Raw genomic sequence first — 24,799 nt, forward strand, 5'->3', positions numbered from 1 at the left:
AGGCAGTCAAAGACCTGGTGAAGGATGTGGTTAAGTTGTTCCATGTATAGTACCCAGAATCTGACGTGGCTGGGAGATACTGCCTAACAGACTGAAGGTGTTGATCGTGAGTCACTGAAAACCACACAAGACAACAACAGTGATGGACAAACAACAAGACAACATGACAGAATGACAAATCTGGAGTGTAAACCATATCGGGAGCCTGTATGTAGCAATATCTGAAACCAAGCAACATTGCTCACAAGAGATGATATGAGACCACAGTTGGAACATAACTGAGGTCCAGCCCCCATGCTGCTAACTTTATAGCACAGCTGCAGGAGCCAACAGGCTGGCACATGAGTCTAGTGCTGAAGCAGTGATAGCAGCACTTGAAAACATTAGGAGCATCACCTAGCAGCTGTCATCTAGTTCCAGGCATTCTGGTGAGCTTTTGAACTTGTCAGATTGGGATACCAGATTCGCCCCTCCCAAATGGGTGCATAGGGTCTGAAGCACCCTGCATGTCATTTCAGAAGGTGAACCAGCCACACAATTGGTAATTTGGTGGAGATGCCTGACAACTGGGAGAAGGAACATGGGATGTCAGACAATGCACTGGAGACTGGCGATGTGGGAGATGACTATTGAGGTTATGCATGCTGCAGTATGTGCTCAGCCACCAAACCTATATCCATGGGAACCACCAATGGGGTGCCCTGGAGTGCAAATTGTACCTGTGCAGTTGGGGGTTTGCAAGGGGGCCATTACCAGTCTGAGTGACCCACTGATGGTGGCACAGTCAGTAGGTGGTGACTGAGTTGGTTGGTGTACTGACACTCCAAACCTCATAGAGTATCAATCAGCACAAGGTCCCGTCAATGGCTACTCACCACTGTAGCCAGCATCCATGAAGGTTTTTCTCTGTAGGAGCATGTGCAGATAACAGAACCTGATGGGCATTGTCCAACGTGGTGGAGCCAGGTTCTGAGGACTGTTATGACAGGAAGTGGAGGAGAGTACATGGCTGTTGCCTATGAAGGAGCGCTGCCGGGCTGTGGTTATGGACAGGGGTGGTCCTGTAGGTGCTCAGGAACATCATGAGCACCGATGTGGAAGAAGATTTGCCCATTGCTTTCAACAGTTGTAGTTCTTATTTACATACCATCTGCTCCACTTCACCATTGGAGGATGGGTCAAACAGTGATCTAAACAGATTTTAATTCTACTGGTATTGCAGAACTGTTCAAAGGCTGTTGCCATGAACTGGGGCCAGTTGTCAGACAGGAGGGTGTAGGGAAGCCCTTCGACGATGAGAATCTGGGTAAGTGCATTGAGTGTGGTGGTTGTAGTGGCAGATGCCATGCTAACCACATGGGGTAGCTGGAATAAGAATCTACAACAATTAGCCATATGGAGCCCAGAAAGGGACCAATCCACTCCAGATGACTGCAGTTGCAGGAATGATATGGAGTGGACCAAGGGGTGAAAGACTAAGGAGAAGCAACCTGATGGTGGGTGCATGCAGAACAGCTGCCCTACATGACCTCCATCTCTTTGTTCAGACCTGACCAGTAGGCATGTTGTCTGGCGAGAACTTTCATCTGTGACATGCCACAATGCTCACAATGGGATAGTTCCAAGATATGAGGATATAAGGTAGTCAGAATGACAATGTGGTGGGAATTTGCATCTGCATTCAGCAGGACAGCAGGAGAATGTCAGAGATAACAGACAAATGATGATCAAGGTGAGCCCAGGCCTGGAGTTCTGAATCAGCAGATTTGAAAAAATAAATGGGCAAGCCATTGAACACCTTCCAAGGCGTGTTTTCATTTTATGTCAATGTTGAAACAAGATACCTCCTGTTGGTCAAATGCTAAGTCTTGTCCTGAGAGTTGACAAGGGAGTGCATCCGCATTTGCATGTTGTGTGGTAGGATTGTACTTAATGGTGTAACTGTAAGAACTAAGGAAAAGAGCCAAATGCTGGAGCCTTTGAGTCATTCACTCTAGAAGCTGAGAGTATGGTCCAAAGAGTGCTACCAGTGATTTTTAGGCAGCAATGAGGGTAAACCCAGTTGCAAAGAGGTACACATGCAATTTCTTAATGGCAATGATGATTGCCAAAGCCTCTTTCTCGATCTGTGAGTAGTTTCTTTGAGAATGTGTCAGGGTCTTTGATGCACTGGTGATGAGTTGCTAAGTACCATCATTGTTATGGAACACGAGCACTTCACTAATGCCCTAGGGAAAATGTCAGCAGCCAAAACAAGGGGATGTGATGGAGGAAAGGACATAAGGCAGAGTGCCAAGACTAACATGTCCTTCAGCTGGGTGAAAGCATGTTCACAGGCAGCCCACAACTGGAAATTAATGCCCTTCTTGTGCAACTGGTTGAGTGGGTGCATAATGTTTGCTGTTTGTGGAAGGAACTTCACTTTACCCAAAAAGGCCTTCAGTTTCTTTAGTTTCTGAGGACATAGGAGAGAGTCAATAGCTGAGATGTTGTGATCAGTGGGATGAGTCTCATTTTTGTTGAATAAGTGTCCAAAGTATTCCACTTGCTCCTGAAGGAACTGACATTTTTGTAGGCAGCACTTGCATATGGTATCATGCAACATAGTAAAGAGGGCGCAGAGGTTATGCTGGTGGTCTTGGTGGTAACTATTATGTCACCTAGGTAATTGGTACAAGAGGAAATGGACACGGTTAACTGTCCTAGGTATCTCTGGAAGATTTACAGAGTAGAAGTAATTACAAAGGGCAAACGTTTGTGTTTGTACAAGCCAAAGGGTGTATTGATGAGCATAAAGCATTGCGATTCCTCATGTGGGGGTCTGTAATTAAGCATTGGCAAGGTTTATCTCGGAAAAATATTCACTGCTAACAAGTTTTGTAAGAAGATCCTCTGGATATGGTATGGGGTAGGTTTCCTCATGTGTCTGGCACTGGCTGTTGACCCAAAATCTCCACATAGCCAGAGGGAGCTATTTTGTTTCTTAATCTCCACCAGGGGCATGGCCCAAGCAGTAGTTTTGACATGTTCAGTTACCCCTGCTTCATAAAGGCAATCAAGTTCAAGCTTGACTGCTGTCTGTAGGGAGTCCGGAAGTGAACATGCCAAAAAGAAATGGGGCACTGCATCAGGATGTAGAGAAATATGCACCTTAAAATCGGTGGCACATCCCTGGCCAAGTTTGAATGGAGACATGAAAGATGCACAAAGTCATCAAATTCCTGGAAGGGAACCATGTTCGAGGTGAACTGAACTTCATCCGTGATGGAGAACCAAAACAGTGAGAAAGAATCTATGCTAAAAATGTTGCCAGGTGAGTGACTATTGACAACAAACAGCTTTATTGGCCTTGTAACCTTCTTGTACACTGCTATATTTGTGAACTGACCTCTGAGGGGAATTGAGCTGTCACAATATGCAATCAGCTTGTGGAGGTTGGGCCAATGCTGGGAAACACAGACAAGCATATGTTGAGAGGTTCACCAGGGAAACCATTGCTCCTGTGCATGCTTGGTAACAAACGTCCTGATGTGTAATCATGAGGTCAATAAGCAATTTGTGGTAGGAGGATTGCCCTGGAGAACAATGGCCTGGAGTTCATGCAATGTCTCTCAATGCAAGTATGGAGTGGGGTTCGACTGTCCTGATGTTTAGTGGCAAACATTTTGGAGATGCCAATCCTTTCCACAATGGGTGCAGTGTGCCTAGTGATCTGGACAGTCTGTATGGTTGTGCATCGTGAAACAGTCAGGACAAGATGGGAGACCCCCACTGCAAATGCTGATTTAGTGTAACCGGCTGCTCAGAGGTCACTGACATGTCCAAAAGTGATGAATCACAGCATCACCATAAGTAAAAGGACTTATGAGAATTTTGTCCCCTTGGTGGTGGTTGAACCACTGCCACCTTCGGCAAGCCACAAAGTGTTTATTTGCTGCCTGCACAATATTGAAAGAGTCTGTGATTTTTAAAATGTCTCCAAGGAAGCGTTGTTCAGCTTGAGGGCTGAAATGTGTGCTTCTAGACTGGGGGCCAACTGGACCAGCACATCTCAAATCAAGGTATCCACATATAAGATTTCGCAAGATGGATCTGTGCAAGTGAAATTACAACATTTACTCAGCCCCTGCAAATCCATCACCCACGAGCAGTATGACTGATCCGATTACTTGTGGTATTGATGGACCTCAAGGCATGATGGAACCACATGGGAAGGAGGATGCTGCATCCTGGGATGTATGCCCTTCTGCAATGCAACCAGGTCTTCCAGTTTGGACTGATGATGCCAACGTCACCACAGGTAACACCAAAGTTGCCACACTGTTCCCCTATGCCAATCATGAGTCCAAAAAAAGAATGGGACATGTTAACATGCTTAGCCAGTCTTTAGAAAGCCACATGGCTCCAAGCCAGTTCTGATTATAGCTCCACTTCAGCAGGTTACCTCCAGGTTCAGTGAGCAGCCAAGCTGTGGTAATCAGGAAGCCATCGATCACCCATACAACTCATATCCTTCACAAGTTTTGTTTTGGACTTTGCATCTAAGTGATCATTTAACTCTCTTAGTTCAGACCTTATGTAAGCACCTGGATAATCCCACATGTTACTATGCCTGTGTCAGGATTTGGGCAAGTGTTTCCAGTTGGACTGGATCCACTTAGTGGATTAAAAATGACAGCTAGTTTACCAGCCAGCTGGATTATCACTTTTCAGTGGTTTCCCACATTCAGATAGGTGAATATTGGGCTAGTACCCAAGTCCTATCTCAATTTGTAAATATTTAGAAAATGTTGGCATACATTCACATGGATAACACCACACACAGACAGTTTGGGGCACATATACACTCCTGGAAACTGAAATAAGAACACCGTGAATTCATTGTCCCAGGAAGGGGAAACTTTATTGACACATTCCTGGGGTCAGATACATCACATGATCACACTGACAGAACCACAGGCACATAGACACAGGCAACAGAGCATGCACAATGTCGGCAGTAGTACAGTGTATATCCACCTTTCGCAGCAATGCTGGCTGCTATTCTCCCATGGAGACGATCGTAGAGATGCTGGATGTAGTCCTGTGGAACGGCTTGCCATGCCATTTCCACCTGGCGCCTCAGTTGGACCAGCGTTCGTGCTGGACGTGCAGACCGCGTGAGACGACGCTTCATCCAGTCCCAAACATGCTCAATCGGGGACAGATCCGGAGATCTTGCTGGCCAGGGTAGTTGACTTACACCTTCTAGTGCACGTTGGGTGGCACGGGATACATGCGGACGTGCATTGTCCTGTTGGAACAGCAAGTTCCCTTGCCGGTCTAGGAATGGTATAACGATGGGTTCGATGACGGTTTGGATGTACCGTGCACTATTCAGTGTCCCCTCGACGATCACCAGTGGTGTACGGCCAGTGTAGGAGATCGCTCCCCACACCATGATGCCGGGTGTTGGCCCTGTGTGCCTCGGTCGTATGCAGTCCTGATTGTGGCGCTCACCTGAACGGCGCCAAACACGCATACGACCATCATTGGCACCAAGGCAGAAGCGACTCTCATCGCTGAAGACGACACGTCTCCATTCGTCCCTCCATTCACGCCTGTCGCGACACCACTGGAGGCGGGCTGCACGATGTTGGGGCGTGTGCGGAAGACGGCCTAACGGTGTGCGGGACCGTAGCCCAGCTTCATGGAGACGGTTGCGAATGGTCCTCGCCGATACCCCAGGAGCAACAGTGTCCCTAATTTGCTGGGAAGTGGCGGTGCGGTCCCCTACGGCACTGCGTAGGATCCTACGGTCTTGGCGTGCATCCGTGCGTCGCTGCGGTCCGGTCCCAGGTCGACGGGCACGTGCACCTTCCGCCGACCACTGGCGACAACATCGATGTACTGTGGAGACCTCACGCCCCACGTGTTGAGCAATTCGGCGGTACGTCCACCCGGCCTCCCGCATGCCCACTATACGCCCTCGCTCAAAGTCCGTCAACTGCACATACGGTTCACGTCCACGCTGTCGCGGCATGCTACCAGTGTTAAAGACTGCGATGGAGCTTTGTATGCCACGGCAAACTGGCTGACACTGACGGCGGCGGTGCACAAATGCTGCACAGCTAGCGCCATTTGACGGCCAACACCGTGGTTCCTGGTGTGTCCGCTGTGCCGTGTGTGTGATCATTGCTCGTACAGCCCTCTCGCAGTGTCCGGAGCAAGTATGGTGGGTCTGACACACCGGTGTCAATGTGTTCTTTTTTCCATTTCCAGGAGTGTATTTTGCTCAGGGGATAAAAGGATGGTGACAGGAAAAACATCCAGCCACCCCTTAAATTAACCATTCCAAATTCAGTAAGAACCATGCTGACACCATCTAGAAGTGGGACCAAGGCACAAGAAAAAGAAGAAGAGTATGGACTTTGCATCTAAGAGACCCTTTAAGTCTCTAAGGTATGACTTCCTGTGGAAAGTGATCATTTGACTCTATAGTCTGTATCTCATATCTACATGATAATCAATGGGCTAGTGTAGTTCACATTCAGACTCTTGACATTGTTGTGTTGATTTTAATGAGACTGTCATTGGTAGTTAAGTAGCCACCTTCAGAGAAACTGGCACTTTAGGGCATGCAATACGGCACTTGGTATCTGCTGTCACAATGAAATAGTGATGAGGATATTTGACCATGAGTATCATCACAACAAATTGGAGATGAGGATGTCTGACCATGTGTACCATTGCAACAAAATGGTAATGAGGATTTTCCAACATGAGTGATAATTTACATTTCCAATTGTGGCAACTTCATTCAGTGCATCTTTTCAACTGTTCTCAGTGAATTTTGGTGTTCCTACCACTTCTTTGCTTATATTCTGATCAGACAGTATTATGTTTCCGCACAGAAACTCCAGACCTGGACATCTCAACAGAGTTACTGCTCTTGTTGCAAAACATGCAACAGACACAGGAGTTTATTTTGGCCAAATTGTCCCAGCCAGACACTAACTCAACCCAAGCAAAGACACTACCACTTCTGCTGTTTCCAAATTTCAATAAGATATTAGAGTCATGGCTGAATGATATTGCCAGGTTTGAACAGCACTTTATGGTCCATGATATTACAGGTGACACACGACAGAAAGCCATTTTAGTTGCACACACTGGTGGTTATGTATCTAGACTTATTCAACAACTTAACAGAGAGGTAGATCCTAGTGAACTAACATACACTCAGCTGAATAACAAGCTGGCAGATTACTTTGATTCACATATACATGTAGCAGCTGTTGAACATAAAATTTTCAGCTGTACAAAGAAAAGTGGACAAAGTTATCATTAGTGGACAGTCCAATTATAGGAACTTATGTGGGCATGTGAATTCCAGTGTCTCAGTGACAAGAGTAATCAATCATATCGAATTCATTAGCGTGGGACAGGATTTCAGTTTATTCACTGGATGACTGTCTGAAAAATGGTGCAGTGAAGATGAACAAGCCCTTGTTAGATGCTGGTTTACCTCTCATCTGTGCTTTTGAACAAACAATGACATTGTCTGTGGGGTTGTAGAACACACACCCCTACCCTCAACTGTATTTCAGATTAGTAAAAAATGCTGAAACATGGAATTGTCTCACTATCCAGTGCACTGATGGGCTGGATATAACCATCTTCCGTCAGGACACAACAGGAAAACAGGAGCCCAATAGGTTACTCTCTTGTTTTAAGTGTTTTATAGCTCACCAGCATGAAAATTGTTATTTTTGAAAAGCAAAGTGTAATTACTAACACAAGAGAGGCCACAAGGCAAAAATGTGTAATTCTGCACATCAGATGAAAGTGAATGGTAATAGTTTTACTAATGAAAAAGAAAAATTTTTAGGTTCATTTCACAATGGCTGACAGGTTCATGCAATTTTATCATGCAAACATTTAAATTTACAAGTGTGAATCAATGTCACTCTTGCTAATTTCCATATTGATAAGGGTTCATCTTCAAAGATTCTCAATTTGCAAACTTACCAGTGGTTAGGCTCACCACATCTCCAACTGTTCCACAGTAAGTTTTTTTTTGTAAATGTGTTAATGGTTAGGCTCACCACAGCTGTGGCTGTTCCATAGTAAGTTTACCAGGTACAGTAATACTTGCACAGTAACATGCAGCCAGTTTGATGCTAATGTATTGTACAAGGAGACCACTGTCACAGCAAAGTTGGTGGTCAAATCACAGGATGCAGTAATATCCTGCATCTCTAACTATTCAGCAAGTTGGGTCTGCGAGTACACAACACAGACAGTTAGGTGCAGGTGCCATACCCCACATGCACCTTATGGACCTCATACACAATTCCCAAACTCTCTGTGATGGCACGACAACTTGTGTCAGGAACTACAAAGTGCATATTACACTGAAGCCATCAGCAGGAAATGTACCCTTTGCCTTCAAGGATAAACATTCCTTGGAACTGAAACATGTCCAGGACAAAGGATCAACATACCACAGCACAGCTCAAGATGATCAATGTCCTATGGATCTTCTACACAGTTGACTCTAAAGTACACAGCTGTCCATTGTCAAGGCAATTGATGACAGGGATCCACAGCCTGTCACATGTCCACATAAACTCAAACTAAATAAAAAGGTGTTTGTCACCATATTCGTCTAGGGCAGATGAAGATGGGTCCCTGCTCAAAGTGTCAAACTGTTGGGTCACTTTGTGGTTGAAGCTCAGATGGCCAATCAGGCCCATGCCAGGAAACACCTCAGTCAGGTATGTCCACAACAGGGATTCAGTAGTTTATCATTCAGGAGGATGGTGGTTCAATCCCATCTCCGGCCATTCTGATTTAGGTTTTCTGTGATTTCCCTAAATCCTATCAGGCAAATGATGGGATGGTTTCATTAAAGGAGCATGGCCGATTTCCTTCCCCATCCTTCCCTAAGCTGAGCTTGTGCTCCATCTCTATTGACCTCATTGTCAATGGGACGTTAAACACTAATCTCCTCCTCCTTATCCTCAGTAGTTTATGACTAAAATGCTGCCAATTTTTCTGTTTCAGATCTGCTCGGTCTGTGACACCATCCAGATGAGCCACAGCATCCACATCCAGACTCTTCCTGACCTGAGGACCACATCAGCAGGAGACTAGTATCGTCAAGTTTACCTCCATGCCCGGGTGGGCAGGGGTGCGGTATTCTGGGGTACATGCCCTCCACCCTCCTGGAATACAGCCAGGTCTGCTGGATTGCCTACTCAGACAACGTGTTTATTGCCTGTATTGCCTGGCTTGTGAAAGGCTCCATTTGGATCAGTGGCACCAGCAATATCACAGGTGGCACCAAAGTTGGCACACTATTCCATTATGCCCATGGCAAGTCCAAGAAGAGAGTGAGACATGTAACCTTCCACTCAACCAGTAGTTAGGAAGCCACATGGCTTCTAGCCAACAGTTCTGGTTGCACAGACAGTTCTGGCTAGAGCTCCACTTCAGCAAGTTACTTCTAAGATCACTGAGCAGCTAAGCCATGGTCACCAAGAAGCCATTGATCGACCATCCAGCTCTCCCCCTCCACAACTTTAGTTTTGGACTTTGCATCTAAGTGATCCTTTAACTTACTTAATTTGGATTTTGTGTCTAAGAGATGCTTTAACTCTCATAGGTTTGACATTATGTCAAAGTGGTCATTTGACTCTACTGTTTGGACCTTGCATCTATGCTATAATTAATGTTCACATTCACATTCTTCAGAAGAGTTGAATGGCACACACTGTGACTTTAACAAATGTATTGATTTTAGTGTGACTGCCATTGGTAGTTGTATAGCTACCTTTGAAGAAAATGGTAATTTATGGGATGTAATACACCACTTGGTGATTGCCATCACAACGAAATGGCAACGAGGATATTTAATTGTTAGCACCATCGCGGCAAATTGGTGCCAATAATCCTTGACTATGAATACTGTTGCAACATGGATTCTGCTGGATAATGAAGTGGACTGTTCTTACTGTTGTTTATGTGGTGTCACCACCAGACACCACACTTGCTAGGTGGTAGCCTTTAAATCGGCCACGGTCCGTTAGTATACGTCGGACCCGTGTGTCGCCACTATCAGTGATTGCAGGCCAAGCGCCGCCACACGGCAGGTCTAGTCTAGAGAGACTTCCTAGCACTCGCCCCAGTTGTACAGCCAACTTTGCTAGTGATGGTCCACTGTCTACATATACTCTCATTTCCAGAGACGACAGTTTAGCATAGCCTTCAGCTACATCATTTGCTACGACCTAGCAAGGTGCCATATTCAGTTACTATGAATGTATTCTGAACAGATAATATTGTGAATCACATACCGTCAAGAGCGACATTCGTCATTAATGGATTAAAATTAAGTATCAAACTAATTACATCCACTTTCTGAATTCTAATTCCTTTTCATGTTCCAGACCTCACATCAGTATAGTCCTTCCCTCCTCACGCCAGCCCGCGTGAGCTAAAACGCGTGCATTTCAGCCTCCATTCATAACATGGTGTTGGCTCTTCTGCCAACACAACAGTTCAAGTTGACTGTGCCTATGTGTGAGATTGCTAGAGTGAAATTAGGCTTTGGTGCCTATGGACTGGTATACTTATTCAGCCACAAAGTACCTAATGTCAAAATCAACAATTTACTTGTGACTCAGGACAATTATTTTATTGCACTGTGAACTTATTGACTTTTGTTTCATGTTTCAGTGTACTTATAGACATGTAATTAACAACTGTTGCCAGAGAAGAGTCAGCCAAATAAGAAATACAACAGAGGAGCATTTTATTGGGTGATGTACAGTGGTGTTTGCCACATACACCATGCTCTATGTGTCAGTTCCTAGTTCAAAGGCTGACACCAGGCATTCAGAATACTGCCCAAGAGGCAGCCACACAGCGCCTATAGACACCAACCAATGGCTGCATGCCCTTCGCCTGGCACAGGCAGTGCCACTATCAAAGAGTATAGGAGTATGCTGCATCAGCCTCTCTAGTGATACCACAGTGTTAATATGGACTTGCCAACAGATTTGGATTATTCTGGATTGCACATTGGATTTTCCTGAACTTGTGTTCCACTGACACCCATTGAAGTTAAATAAATGATATTTATCTAACTGTTGTTGTGTCTTTCATTCCCTGCTTTCTGTCTTAGAACTCATGAATCACTACAGGATACAACACATACAGTCCTACTAGGTTAATAGATAGTATTTTATACTATTTACAAACAGTGCATAGAAATCTTCAGATGCTATTGATGAAGACTGTTCAGAGATGAAATTGACGAGAACTGTACAAACCCAAAGCTAAATTCAGAATAAATGTAGGAAAGGAATTATGAGTTCATGAACTTGTATGACAGTCTGTGTTGCTCTTAAATGATAAATTAAAATGAGCAAAGCCTTGAACAATTATGCTGCAGTGCACTCTTTTAAAATACAGGTATTTGCAACACATAGGCATTTATGATAGCAATTACAATAAACTGTTGTATGTACAAGTATGTCTTTGATGCAGGTTTGACAGGTCTGATAGGGTAGTGGCAGAGGAAGTTATAAATCAAGACATTTGGCTGGTTGTTATGAGATTTGGCTTGTGTATCTTACAGTGCAATAAGGATAATGAATGAATGGGAACTGGCATGAGACTGCTGTGTCCTCAGTGGATGGGTGTGACCATATTTACCCAAGTACAAAATGATACTGAGGAAAACAACACTTCCACCCATGTTTTTAAGAGTCTTATTGAAAAAATTTTATTTTTAGCATAATCTGTCCAATCAAAATTACAAACTGTTTTGTGGATATAAGGTATCTCCTTAAAAAATTTAACATTATACCTATTCTAAAATTATGCCATTTATTGGTTTCTACATTCTGATAATAAAAGGAGAAATAAAATAAACAAAAAGAAACAATTTACTTTAATTTTTATTTTTGCTTTCTTTTTTGCGTACTATCCATGAAGGAAAGTGGGATTACAGCCAGACATGTAGTACTTGAATAATGATAAAACCAGTGTATTTGAATGTACCATCATTTATTCTTTCTAATACATGCTTAGTACATGCTACCAGTTTCAACACCACATGATATCTTCAGGCGCTGAACATAACCTGCCATACACAACCATTTTAATATGCAATGAACAGAATGGTATGCATTCTGAGATTGTTGTTGCCATGGAAGGTACAGAATCCATTTCATTTTGGCCCACTGCATATGGTCCTGTTCAGTACACATTGTCATCATTGTCTTCATCACTGGAACCACTATCTTTGCTTGTAAGCATACTGGCATTTCTTCTTTTGTGACACTCCTCCCACAGTATGTGGGAGCATATGGAATAAGTTCAGAGAAGTGTGAGTGGCTCGAAGACTTCTTAAATAACAGAACCCAGTATGTTGTTCTCGATGGTGAGTGTTCATTAGAGACAGGGGTATTGTGAGGAGTGCCCCAGTGAAGTGTGATAGCATCGCTGTTGTTATCTATATACATAAATGATTTGGCTGACAGGGTGGGCAGCAGTCTGCAGTTGCTTGCTGATGATGCAATGGTGTACAGTAAGGTGTCAAAGTTGAGTGACTGCACAAAGATACAAAGGGACTTAAACAAAATTTCCAGTTGGTGTTATGAATGGCAGCTAGCCCTAAATGTGGAGAAATGTAAGTTAATGCGGAGGAGTAGAAAGATCAAACCTGTAATGTTTGGATACAGTATTACTAGTGTTCTACTTGACACAGTCAAGTCATTTAAATTTCTGGACATAATATTGCAAGTCGATATGAGGTGGAATGGGCATGTGAACTGTGAGAACTGTTGTAGGGAAAGCAAATGGTCACCTTTGGTTTCTTGGGGGAATTTTAGGAAAGAGGAGACAACATATAGGATGCTGATGAGACTGATTCTTGAGTACTGCTTGAGTGTTTGGGATCCCTACTTGGTCGGATTGAAGGAAGACATCAAAGCAATTCAGAGGCAAGCTGCTAGATTTGTTACCAGTAGGTTTGAACAACATGTAAGTGTTACAGAGATGCTTCAGGAACTAAAATGGGAATCCCTGGAAGGAAAGGAATGTTCTTTTTGAGAAACACTAGTGAGAAAATTTAAAGAACACATTTGAAGCTGACTGCTGAACGATTCTACTGTCGCCAACCTACATTGCGCGTAAGAACCATGAAGATAAGAAATGAGAAATTAGGGCTCATACAGAGGCATACAGACAGCCTTTTTTTGCTCGTTCTATTTGCAAGTGGAACAGGAAAGGAAATGACAATCAGTGGTACAGGGTACCCTCTGCCACACACACACTATGGTGGGTTGCAGAGTATCTATGTAGACGTAGATCTTCTCAGACATCAATAGCATTGGATACACAGCACTTGTTGGATCTTTTCATAAGAGAATCACTTGAGATTCTGCCCCAGCATTAAGGATCCACTGGCCGAGCATGAGTACTGAGGGTTTCTTTAACTCTGCCCCCCTCAATACGGGCATGGTCTCCTTGAAGAAACCAGTCACTATAAAGCTGTTGCAGGGGAACCTTGAAAGGTCTACTCACAACAACATCTATTACTTGAAGTTGTGAAGTCATGCCACCAGGAATTATGACCAGACCTGCATTGTTCTTTGCTATCAGATCCTTAATTTTCTCCGTGAGGTGTCCCCTGAAAGAATCTGACACCATCATTGTCCTTCTGTAAAGAACAGAACATGGTATTCTGTTTCAAACAACCTTCAACCAATCTAGCCTTAGGTCATCTGACATCCACCCATTTGCTTGGCATCTAGAGATAAGCCCTGCAGGCAGTTTTTCTTTCAGTGTCATTTTCCTGTGAAGGATCACATATGGGGAGAGCTTTCTTCCATCTGCTAGGCACCCAGTGTTATTGTTATCCTGGCCATTTCATTGCTAGAAGTCCTTACAGGAACACTTTTAATGCCATTAACATCAACAGTAACATCTGACAGCATATACAAATAAACAGCACTGATCAATATTGCCCATATGACCTAGCAAACAGTTTTGCTGTTTCCTAGGAGTGATTATATGATGCTCATATGCAAATAGTTTTTTGTCACACACTGTGGGAAACTGCTGGGCTAGCATAGTTCTGCAATGTAATGTAAACTCCACCCTTTTTATCATCCTCATTCACCAACCAAAACTTGCTCTGAATTTCACAATGCATACAGTTGGAAATGCTTCTTCATCTCCAGTGCTTTCATTCATATAATTTATCAAGTAATCACAAAGCCTTCATTGTGTTTCTCTTGCACATGCTGTACAAGCTGCTGCCCCAAATTGTGAGAGCTTCACTGCTTTGCTACCATGAAAGTTCGGCATGTAGAACTGGTGTTCTTTAATTTAATCTTCATCTGACACCACTGATGAACATTCACTTCTGCAATTTCATTGATACACTACATTAAAGATCTTTCCAAAATGCACCATTTTTAGTATGGTTTTGATGTGCTAAACTGGCAGGAAGTGCTACTTTGGTATATAAAACCCATAACTAATCAATTACACAACATAAAAGCAATGAGCTTAGCAACATTAGTTATATCTGTGGCACACATGCTTGCTAATATGATAGCACTTTTAAAAGTATATTACTCATTTTGAAGCTTAAGTATTGTAGCAGCTTGCAAAGCATATTTTGCCACTTATTTATGAGAGCATACTCTTTCCTGGTTTTATGAGGCTGATAGGAACTGATTACAGACCTTTCCAGCTACTGGAATCCAGACCATGGTACAACTTAAAATTTTTTACACAAAAACATGCTTAAGGTGAAAGAAGTGAGGAGTGTATTTAATCAGCAGAAATGCAAGACATATTATCCATTAATAATCACACACACAAAATAAAAGATGACAGGTACTGAAGACATATTAAAAAACGACAGCTAATATTCACTTTTAATTGCCTCATTATCAATGGATACTGAAATTAACTACCATGTTCTCATATAAAATATCATGTGAGTCTGTCAAATGGTGCAGCATTCACATAAAATACTGCAACTTGACAAGACAAAGGTTAAATACACAGCTTAAAAATTGTGGTTTAAGTTTTGTGTCAGTTTCCAAAAACACTGAATGGAATGCCAGGATAGTCTTTGAGAGTCATCCTGTATGATTTTCCCCTACACCCTTTCTGAGCTGAAAATAAGAAAGACATAGGTCCTACTGCAGGACCAATAGGGAGAAAAACTTAAATAAAACTATTATGACACAAATATAGGAACATACTGCCTACACAAAACTTAGTAACAATGTAGTGTTGATGTTTCATATGAATTCAGTGAGATAATAAAGTCAACATAATTATGTTGCTGTTGAAACCACTGTTGATGCAATGAGTGACGTTTTTCAACAAATTGATCAGAGAACATCTTACTTCCTTTTTCAATTCATACTGAAAGTAGTAGGAAATATTAATGAAATGGGAAGTTGGACTTTAAAAACACAATATCTGAGTAATAAATTGTCACATTTATGACACATGCCAAATAATAATATGAAAATATGTAAGAGCAGTGAAGTATTACACACCAAAGTCCACAAAAATTCACCTGATTCATGATTGCTTGCCTCATTTTGCTGTCGACGTGCACGTGAATACTGTTTACTTTGATGACGGAAATCAAGAGTACTGAAAGAAGAGGAGCAGGGACTAATTGTTGGCACTATAGCAGTTCTTGCCTCTGGGGTCCCTGAAAGCATGTCCATGAAACATGAACATCACAAAACCGATAAACAAACAGCAAAACATTTCATAGACGTACATGACACAATAATTATTGGTAAACTCTTCAGGTTTGCTGTCAGATCCAACAATCAACATGACTCAATATTTTTGTGAAAAACAATCTGCAATCATCAGAAGAATGCTGCTGTTGCTGAGACCTACTGGAAAATGAAGCCAAGCCATGGCTACATAGGCACGCAGCGTATCTGGTCCCCACCACCGTTCCTGCCTCCAAGACTGGGCTGATGGTGCTGCACCTGGTGGAACACCAGTATCAATGATGTATAGCACTCAAGGACTATCTTCAAACACTCAAGTGAGCTGCACCATAAAAATGTGTTTTGATGTGAGATAGTGCAAGATTCTACACTAGGTCTTACTAAGAGGAAAATCCTTATCTTTATTAATCAAATTATCCGCCAACCTAATTTCAATTGCCTTTTTATAAACTCTGTTCAAAAATCCAGATGTACTGGCAACTATCAGAGTCTCATTAAATTTCATCCTGTGCCCCTTATTTAAAGAATGTTCTGCTACTGCCGATTTTTCTGGTTTTTGTAGCCTCATGTGACGACGATGTTCCATGCCCTGTCCCAAACTCTGTGAATTAAATGGCTGATGTAAGCCTTCCCCTGTTAACATGACACTTTGTTTATTCCAGGCTTCCTAAGTCCCAAATCATCTTTTACAGAGCTGAGCAGTGTCTGAATCTTGAAAGGTGGGTGGAATAAACTCTTAATTTTAAGACTCTTTGAAAGTCTTCCAATCTTGAATAACTTGCCCCCAGCCTAAGGATAAAGGCCACAGAAATACACTGAAGCAACAAAGAAACTGGTTTAGGCATGGATATTCAAATACAGAGATATGTAAACAGGCAGGCTACGGCACAGCAGTTGGCAATGCCCCTATAAGATGACTGTCTGGCGCAGTTGTCAGATTGGGTTCTGCTGCTACAATGGCAGATTATCAATACTTAACTGAGTTTGAATGTGGTGTTATAGTCAGTGCATGAGTGATGGCATACAACATCTTCGAGGTAGCGATGACGTGAGGATTTTCCTATATGACGGTTTCATGACTGTACCGTGAATATCGGAAATCTGGTAAAATATCAAATCTCTGACATCGCTGTGGCTGGAAAAGGTCCCGCAAGAATGGGACCAACAATGACTGAAGAGAATCACTCAATGTGACAGAGGTGCAATCCTTCTGCAGATTGCAGCAGATTTCAATGCTGGGCCATCAACAAGTGTTAGTGTGTGAACCATTCAACAAAACATCATCACTATGGGCTTTCGTAGCCAAAGGCCCACTTGTGTACCCTTGATGACTGCATGACACAAAGCTTTATGCCTCACTTGGAGCCATCAACACTGTCATTGGACTGCTGATGATTGGAAACATGTTGCCTGGTCAGACAAGTCTCATTTAAAATTGTATCGAGTGGATGGTTGTATATGGTTATGGAGACAACCTCATGAATCCATGGGCCCTACATGTCAGCAGGAGACTGTTCAACCACTGGACTGCCAATGATTGGAAACATGTTGCCTGGTCAGACGAGTCTCATTTAAAATTGTATCAAGTGGATGGGTGTGTATGGTTATGGGGACCACCTCATGAATCCATGGACCCTACATGTCAGCAGGAGACTGTTCAACCAGTTGGAGGTTCTGTAATGGTGTGAGGCATGTGCAGTTGGAGTGATATGGAACTTGTGATATGTCTAGATATGACTGTGACAGGTGACATGTAAGTAAGCATCCTGTCTGATCATCTGCATCCATTCCTGTCCCTTGTGCACTTCAATGAACTTGGGCAATTCCAGCAGGATACTGCAACACCCCACACATCCATTATTACTACACAGTGGCTCCAGGAATACTCCTCTGAGTTTAAACACTTTCGCTGGACACCAAACTCCCCAGACATTAACATTATTGAGCATATCTGGGATACCTTGTGACGTGCTGTTCAGAAGAGATCTCCACCTCCTTGTAGTCTTATGGATTTATGGACAGCCCTGCAAGATTAATGGTGTCAGTCCCCTCCAGCACTTCTTCAAACATTAGTCAAGTCCATGCCACATCATGTTGCTGGACTTCTTCATGCTTGCAGGGCTCTACACGATATTAGGCAGGTTACCTATTTCTTTGGCTCTTCATTGTATATTTATTTTCAAGCACTTCTGGGGATGGGCCTGTCTCCATAGCATGATGGATTTGCTTCTCAGAGTATTCATTTTCCTTAAACCCAGTTGCAAAATGTGCAAGTTCCTACCCATGTCGGAAATAGCATTCGCTTTATATACCAGATTCCTAAGGACGTCATTGTGTTGGCTTGGTGGATGGCATGCAGGTACCAATTGGTATGTCCCAGGGTACCTTCAGTTTTTTTTGTAAAACATAATGTCCAAAAAAGGAAGCTTCCCATCAATTTTCACCTCTATAGTAAATTTAATGTCGGGATGAAGACAGCCGAAGCGGTCCAAAAGTGAGTTAAGTGTATCATAAGCATGAGGCCAGATAAAAAATTTATTGTCAGCTTATCTCCAGAAGCACATTGATTTTAAAGCTAAAGTCCTCAGTGCTCTTTTCTCAAAGTCTTCCATGAATAAATCAGCGACTATGTGTGACAAAGGGCTACCCACTGCCACTCCATCATTCTGCTCAAAAATGTTGCCAATAAATGAAAAATAAATGGATGTCAGCACATGATGACCAAGCTTCACCAAATCTATATCCAGTTTGTTGCTAATCAAACTCGATGATTCTTCCAGAGAGACTCACGTGAATAGGGATAACACATCAAAACTCACAAGTAACTATGAAGCATCCATCCTTGTGCTACTGTTTCCCCTAGGTTATACAGTCCACCAAAGATATATAAAGAAAGGGTAGCTTTACACCATATAATTAGTAATTTAGGTGCACCTACTTACAATCCGGTGAAGCACTAGACATCTGTCCTTAGCCCATATGTCAGCAAATGTGAACACCATATTTCCTGTATGGTGGACATTACTTGAGGGCTGATATCTTTGAGGTTGGATCCTTGAGATTCACTTGTCAGCTTTGATGTGATATCCCTATTCACACAAGTCCCTCTGGAAGAATCATTCAGTTTGATTAGTGACAAACTGGATGAAGAGCCAGTGAAGCTTTGTCATCATGCGTAACATCAATGTATTTTTCATTTAATGGCATTATTTTTTAGCAGAATGAGAGAGTAGCTATGGGTAGCCCTTTATCATACACAGTCACCAACTTATTCCTGGAAGACTTAGAGGATAGGGCAATGAGGACTTGAGCTTCACACCCAGTGTACTTCTGGAGATACACTGATGAAACCTTTTTTGTTTGGTACACTGGGACATAGCATTCACTGAAGCCAACACATACTGATTGGTACCTGCATGCTAAGAGTTGCCATCCACTGTACCAAAGCAATCACGTCTTTAAGACTCTGGTATGCAAAGCGTTTGGCATTTTTGATGTGGAGAGTTTAATCCAAGAACTTGCACATATGATGGCTGGGTTTAAGGGAACCTGAGAAGCAGATTCGTCGGGTTATCGAGTTTCGACCATTCCCAGAGGTGCATGAAGACAAGTGCAGATCTGTGGCCTCTATTACTTATGTTGGGCACTTATCATTCAAGATTAGAATAATTTTAAGTAGTTTTAACATTAAGAGTGTATTCTGTCCATCTTGCAAGATTAGGGCACTACATGGCTCTATCAAATATGATTTTGGGCTTAGGAAGCCTGGCATATAAAAATTCTGTCAATGTGGGAAGGCTGTTTGATTCACATAGATCAGGTCAGGTGCTTGGAACATCACCATTACACAAAGCTATAACAGCCAGAAAAATCAGCAGTTGTAGAACACTGTTTAAATGAGGGGCACAGGATGAAATCTGATGAGACTCTGATAGTTACCAGTATTTCTGGTTTTTGGAACAGTGTTTATAAAGAGACAATTGAAATTATGTTGGTGGAAAGTTCGATTAATAAAGATAAGGGTTTTCCTCTCAGCAGGATGTAGAACCCATACTGTTTCAATCAAAAGATAGCGTTCTTTGGTGCAGCCAGTCTGAGCGTTCGAAGGTAATCCTTGAGTGAGATATATTGTTGGTGTTGGTGTTCTACCAGAGGCAGCACCACCAGCCAAATCTTGGAGGCAGCAACAGTGATGGGTGGAGCATGCACTGTGTACTGTATTGATACCTGTAGAGGTCTACAATTTGCAGCTTTGGCATCACTTTTCTGTGGCACTCAGCAGCAGCAGCATTCTCTTGAAGATGGATCACTGAAATATTGAGTCACATTGATTTTAGGGTCTAGCAGTAAACCTTAAGAGACTACCGAACAGCAAAACACATTATAGTAGTTCGTGTACATCCACCTTCTGATAGGTACTAGGACAGCAGCTTTGTATTTATGTGCAATAATGATAATTCCTTCAGATATATGCATCAGTTTTTATTTACTTGCGACCAGTTTTGGTGGTACAATAAAACATCTTCAGGCTCCTACATACAGCTGTGTTTAGGTTTTAAGCAACTTAAATATAAATTTCTTTTATTTGTTTACATCCCACCTCTTGATGCACTGTGCACCACAGCGTTTGACAGTTTTATGTGACTGACACAAGTGGAATACAGTCCTCTTCTTAAGGTTATTATAGCATAATAGGTTTCAGACCTTATTGAACAACCTTAAGTACCTACAGTTTAGTGCATTTGGTCTTCCAATAATTACTGCTAATTTGTTACAGTAGAGGCACTATCCATAATTCATGTTTTTATAGTTTTAATGCTATACTGGTCACAAACACATATACAGGGTGTCCCAGAAACTGCACCAAACTGAGGAACAAATTGAGGGTAGGAACCTGTGTCCAGAAATGTCATCTTGTGACACTATAGAGTGTTGAAGTTACAGGCGCCAGAACCTGCCACCAGGCCACCCCTTCAGCACAAACATGACTTTCGTATGCTGATGGACTTTAGGCAGAATGTCTTACAAAGTCAGTGATTGCAACTGATTGCCATGATCACCGACGGTAAAGATGGAGCTAGCTTCTGTATAGAAAGACCTTGTCTTCTATGAATGTGATGCTCTGTTGCCTTAGGGGATGATGGTTCCAGACATACATTTCCATTTACAGTTTATTTTTCTCCTAGACCCTCTAAAACCCCAAAAATATTCTGGTATACAGGAGAAAAGTAAACTGCAGGTGGAAACCACTGCCTGACACCATCATTCACCAAGGAAGCAGGGGATCACATTCATAAGATACAAGGCCTGCCTACATGGCAGCTAGCCTCATCTTCTCCAGTGGCAATTGTGGCACTCGTTCATGATTACTGAATAACAAAGAACATTGTGAAATGTTCCACGTACAGTCTGTCAGCATAAAAAGTCAGATTTGCCTAGGGGTGGGCTAGTGGCAGTTGCTGGTGCCTACAACTTCAGAGCTCTGTAGTGTCATTGGATGATGTTTTTGGACACAGGTTCCTATCTTCAATTTCTTCTGCAAGACACCCTCTACAACACCTCGAAGCTTTTTGCAACATTTCTAGGACATCCTGTATAATGTAAATTGGTTCAGTCTAATATAGTTAACTTTTTATCATTTAAAAAAGTAAATATTGACATTATAATGTTGTCTATTGTATAGTATGATAAATACTATATTTGCTTTATCTAGAGACCTGAAGATGGTTGACCATATCTCCAAAACTGGTTGCAAATATAGCTGAAGGTGTTATCATTATTGCTCAATACAATAATGATATCATCATATTTGCAATAGTAAGAATAAATTTTGCTATATACTGGAGTAACAAAAATTTTCATAATTTATTTCAAGAGCATAAAAAATCTGAAATGGATTTCACAGCTTCTTAAGTACAGTCTATCTGAATATGTTACTCAAGGCTCACAGGGATGGGCCGTAAGTGAAATCAAATTGTAAATTTAAAGAACTGCATTGACAGATCTGAATACACTCTTGCAACTGTTTGTGTAGAAGTACTTTCAATATTATAATTTTTTAAACAGAAAAAGTGCTCTTGTAACTTAAATGTCACTTATCTGAGGAGCCGTGATGTACTGATTTTTATACAACACAAATTTACTTCCTCTTGGTGGAACACTCACAACTGTTATTCATCATTATTGATAAAATCTGCTACAGGTGAAGATGGGATACATGTCCTGAAACTGGGTTGTGCTTTTCTTTTCATATTTTTTACAACTGTAGTGGACTGTATCATTGATGACTAATTTACTTCCTTGACAAAACTTTTTTTGTAATGATACCAAAATATATTTACTGTTTTTTTTTCTTTTCAATTTTTGTACCTTTTCTTGTGTTTAATTAAACTAATGTGTCTTGATTTTATCAAGCAGACTGTGAGCAGATTTTTTTCCCAATTTTTTATCATGCACCTGCATTACATATAGGCCTACTCTGTAGCTCACTATGCAGTACAGAGTGGAAGGTACTAGTTACACCCTGTCCAGTTCCATTTGCAAATTCAGTGAGGGAAAAATGATAGTTTCTTACTAGTCATTACATTCCAGCTTTTTTTGGACAATGATGGACAAAGTGCATTCAGCTCTTGCATTGGTACACAAATTATGTGGTGGATTGCAAAAGAATCAATACAAAAACTGTCAATGTTATTTACACAATGAAATTAAGTGAATGGTTATACAAAAACAATAATAATGAAAAACTTATGTGCTCATTATACACCATTTTGTTCAATTCATATTCCATTTCTTTTCCATTCTGTCATATTATCATATTAAAATTGATATTTCAGTAAATTATATTTTATTATGACATTCCTTTTGCAATGTGTAAAGCAGATACTTCAACAAGTAAATGTAGAAACCTCTCTTACTACTTTTAGTGAAATAATTTAGAACGTTATCTGAGATTGGGAAACCTTACTACCAAATCCAAAACTGAGCACACTTTTGAAAGAGAGTTAAAATTCCTGTATTCATATTGCATGATTATTTTCTTTTACTATGCTCATCTTCTTGAGAGAGTATGTCTATTCAGTAAAATGCATGTACGTATATTTATTTGGCAATTACAGTAGAAAATTATCTTTCATTTGGAGCAATTAATTTTCCATAATCATACAGTATTAAAAAAGGAGCATTTTTCCATAAATTTAGTTCATCATTTATTCAAATTATAAAAGGACTTACACTGTAGGAACAACAACACAAAAATAAAAAAAAAAAAAAAAAAAAGCTAAATCTCTTGTTAATAAAAGTTCTGATCAGATGTACACATATCCTCTATTTCAGTATTACCATGTATTTTGTTTTGCCATAGACCTACACCTTTTTGAAATTATTGTTGTAAAAAATTTCTGGTAGAAAGTAAATACTTTAGAGTAGTGACTGCCGTATTGTGACGCACCAGTTGCTCAGCCACCATTGACCAGACATTTTCAATTGGTGAGAGATCTGGAGAATGTGCTGGCCAGGGCAGCAGTCAAACATTTTCTGTATCCAGAAAGGCCCGTACAGGACCTGCAACATGCGGTCATGCATTATCCTGCTGAAATGTAGGGTTTCACAGGGATTGAATGAAGGGTAGAGCCACGGGTCATAACACATCTGAAATTTAACGTCCACTGTTCAAAGTGCCGTCAATGCGAACAAGAGGTAACCGAGACATGTAACCAATGGCACCCCATACCATCATGCTGGGTGATACGCCAGTATGGCGATGACAAATACACGCTTCCAATGTGCATTCACTGTGATGTTGCCAGACACGGATGCGACCATCATGATGCAGTAAACAGAACCTGGATTCATCCAAAAAAATGACGTTTTGCCATTCGTGCACTCAGATTCGTCATTGAGTACACCAACGCAGGTGCTCCTGTCTGTGATGCAGCATCAAGGGTAACCGCAGCCTAGGTCTCCCATCTGATAGTCCATGCTACTGCAAACATTGTCGAACTGTTCGTGCAGATGGTTGTTGTCTTGCAAACATCCCCATCTGTTGACTCTGAGATCGAGATGTGGCTGCATGATCCGTTACAGCCATGTGAATAAGATGCCTGTCATCTCGACTGCTAGTGATACGAGGCTGTTGGGATCCAGCACGGCATTCCATATTACCCTCCTGAACCCACCGATTCCATATTCTGCTAACATTCATTGGATTCCGACCAACGGGAGCAGCAATGTTGCGATACGATAAACCGCAATTGCGATAGGCTACAATCTGACCTTTATCAAAGTCGGAAACATGATGGTACGCATTTCTCCTCCTTACACAGGGCATCACAACAACGTTTCACCAGACAATGCTGGTCAACTGCTGTTTGCGTATGAGAAATCGGTTGGAAACTTTCCTCATGTCAGCACGTTGTAGGTGTCGCCACTGGTGCTGTACTTGTGTGAATGCTCAGAAAAGCTAATCATTTGCATATCACAGCATCTTCTTCCTGTCGGTTAAATTTCGCATCTGTAGCACGTCATATTCATGGTGTAGCAATTTTAATGGCCAGTAGTGTATGTATTTTGGGTTCGGGTTAATTATTGCATCACAAAACTTTCTAATTCATGTCAGTTCTTATTGAGACATCAACAAAATAATGGTGTATGAGTAACCACATTTGCACACACAATCTGTTATTCAATTAAGATTCAGTTTATAGCTACTGAATGAGTTAGCCTGTCATACTTAACTCCTTTATGTATTTGATGCCCTTGGATTCTCTCTGACAATGGAACATTACAATAGACTGCAACATTACACATCTTGCACTTAAAAGCTAAATATAAGAATAATAAAACAATGCACTATTAACTGCTGGAACATTACACTCTGATAATAATAATAAACATACAACATGACTATTTAATTCATTTTGGAAAGTTTAATAATGTACTACGAAATATATATTGACCATACTGTTATTTAAGAGATGAAAAAACTGTAAAACAGAAATCACAGTGCTTAAATTGGGTAGACTGCT

At 41.6% G+C, this 24,799-nt stretch overlaps 1 protein-coding gene across 1 annotated transcript in view; it reads right to left on the minus strand.

The window, feature by feature from the left end:
• The window catches only part of LOC124556461 (glutamate receptor-interacting protein 1), a 615,250-nt gene that overhangs the window by 181,207 nt on the left and 409,244 nt on the right, over positions 1-24,799 (minus strand). Inside the window, exon 7 of the mRNA XM_047130411.1 lies at positions 15,599-15,739. Coding sequence (XP_046986367.1) covers positions 15,599-15,739 — 141 coding nt within the window. The remainder of the gene's footprint in view (positions 1-15,598; positions 15,740-24,799) is intronic.

This window comes from Schistocerca americana, chromosome X (assembly GCF_021461395.2).
Source record: "Schistocerca americana isolate TAMUIC-IGC-003095 chromosome X, iqSchAmer2.1, whole genome shotgun sequence".
NCBI lineage: Eukaryota > Metazoa > Arthropoda > Insecta > Orthoptera > Acrididae > Schistocerca > Schistocerca americana.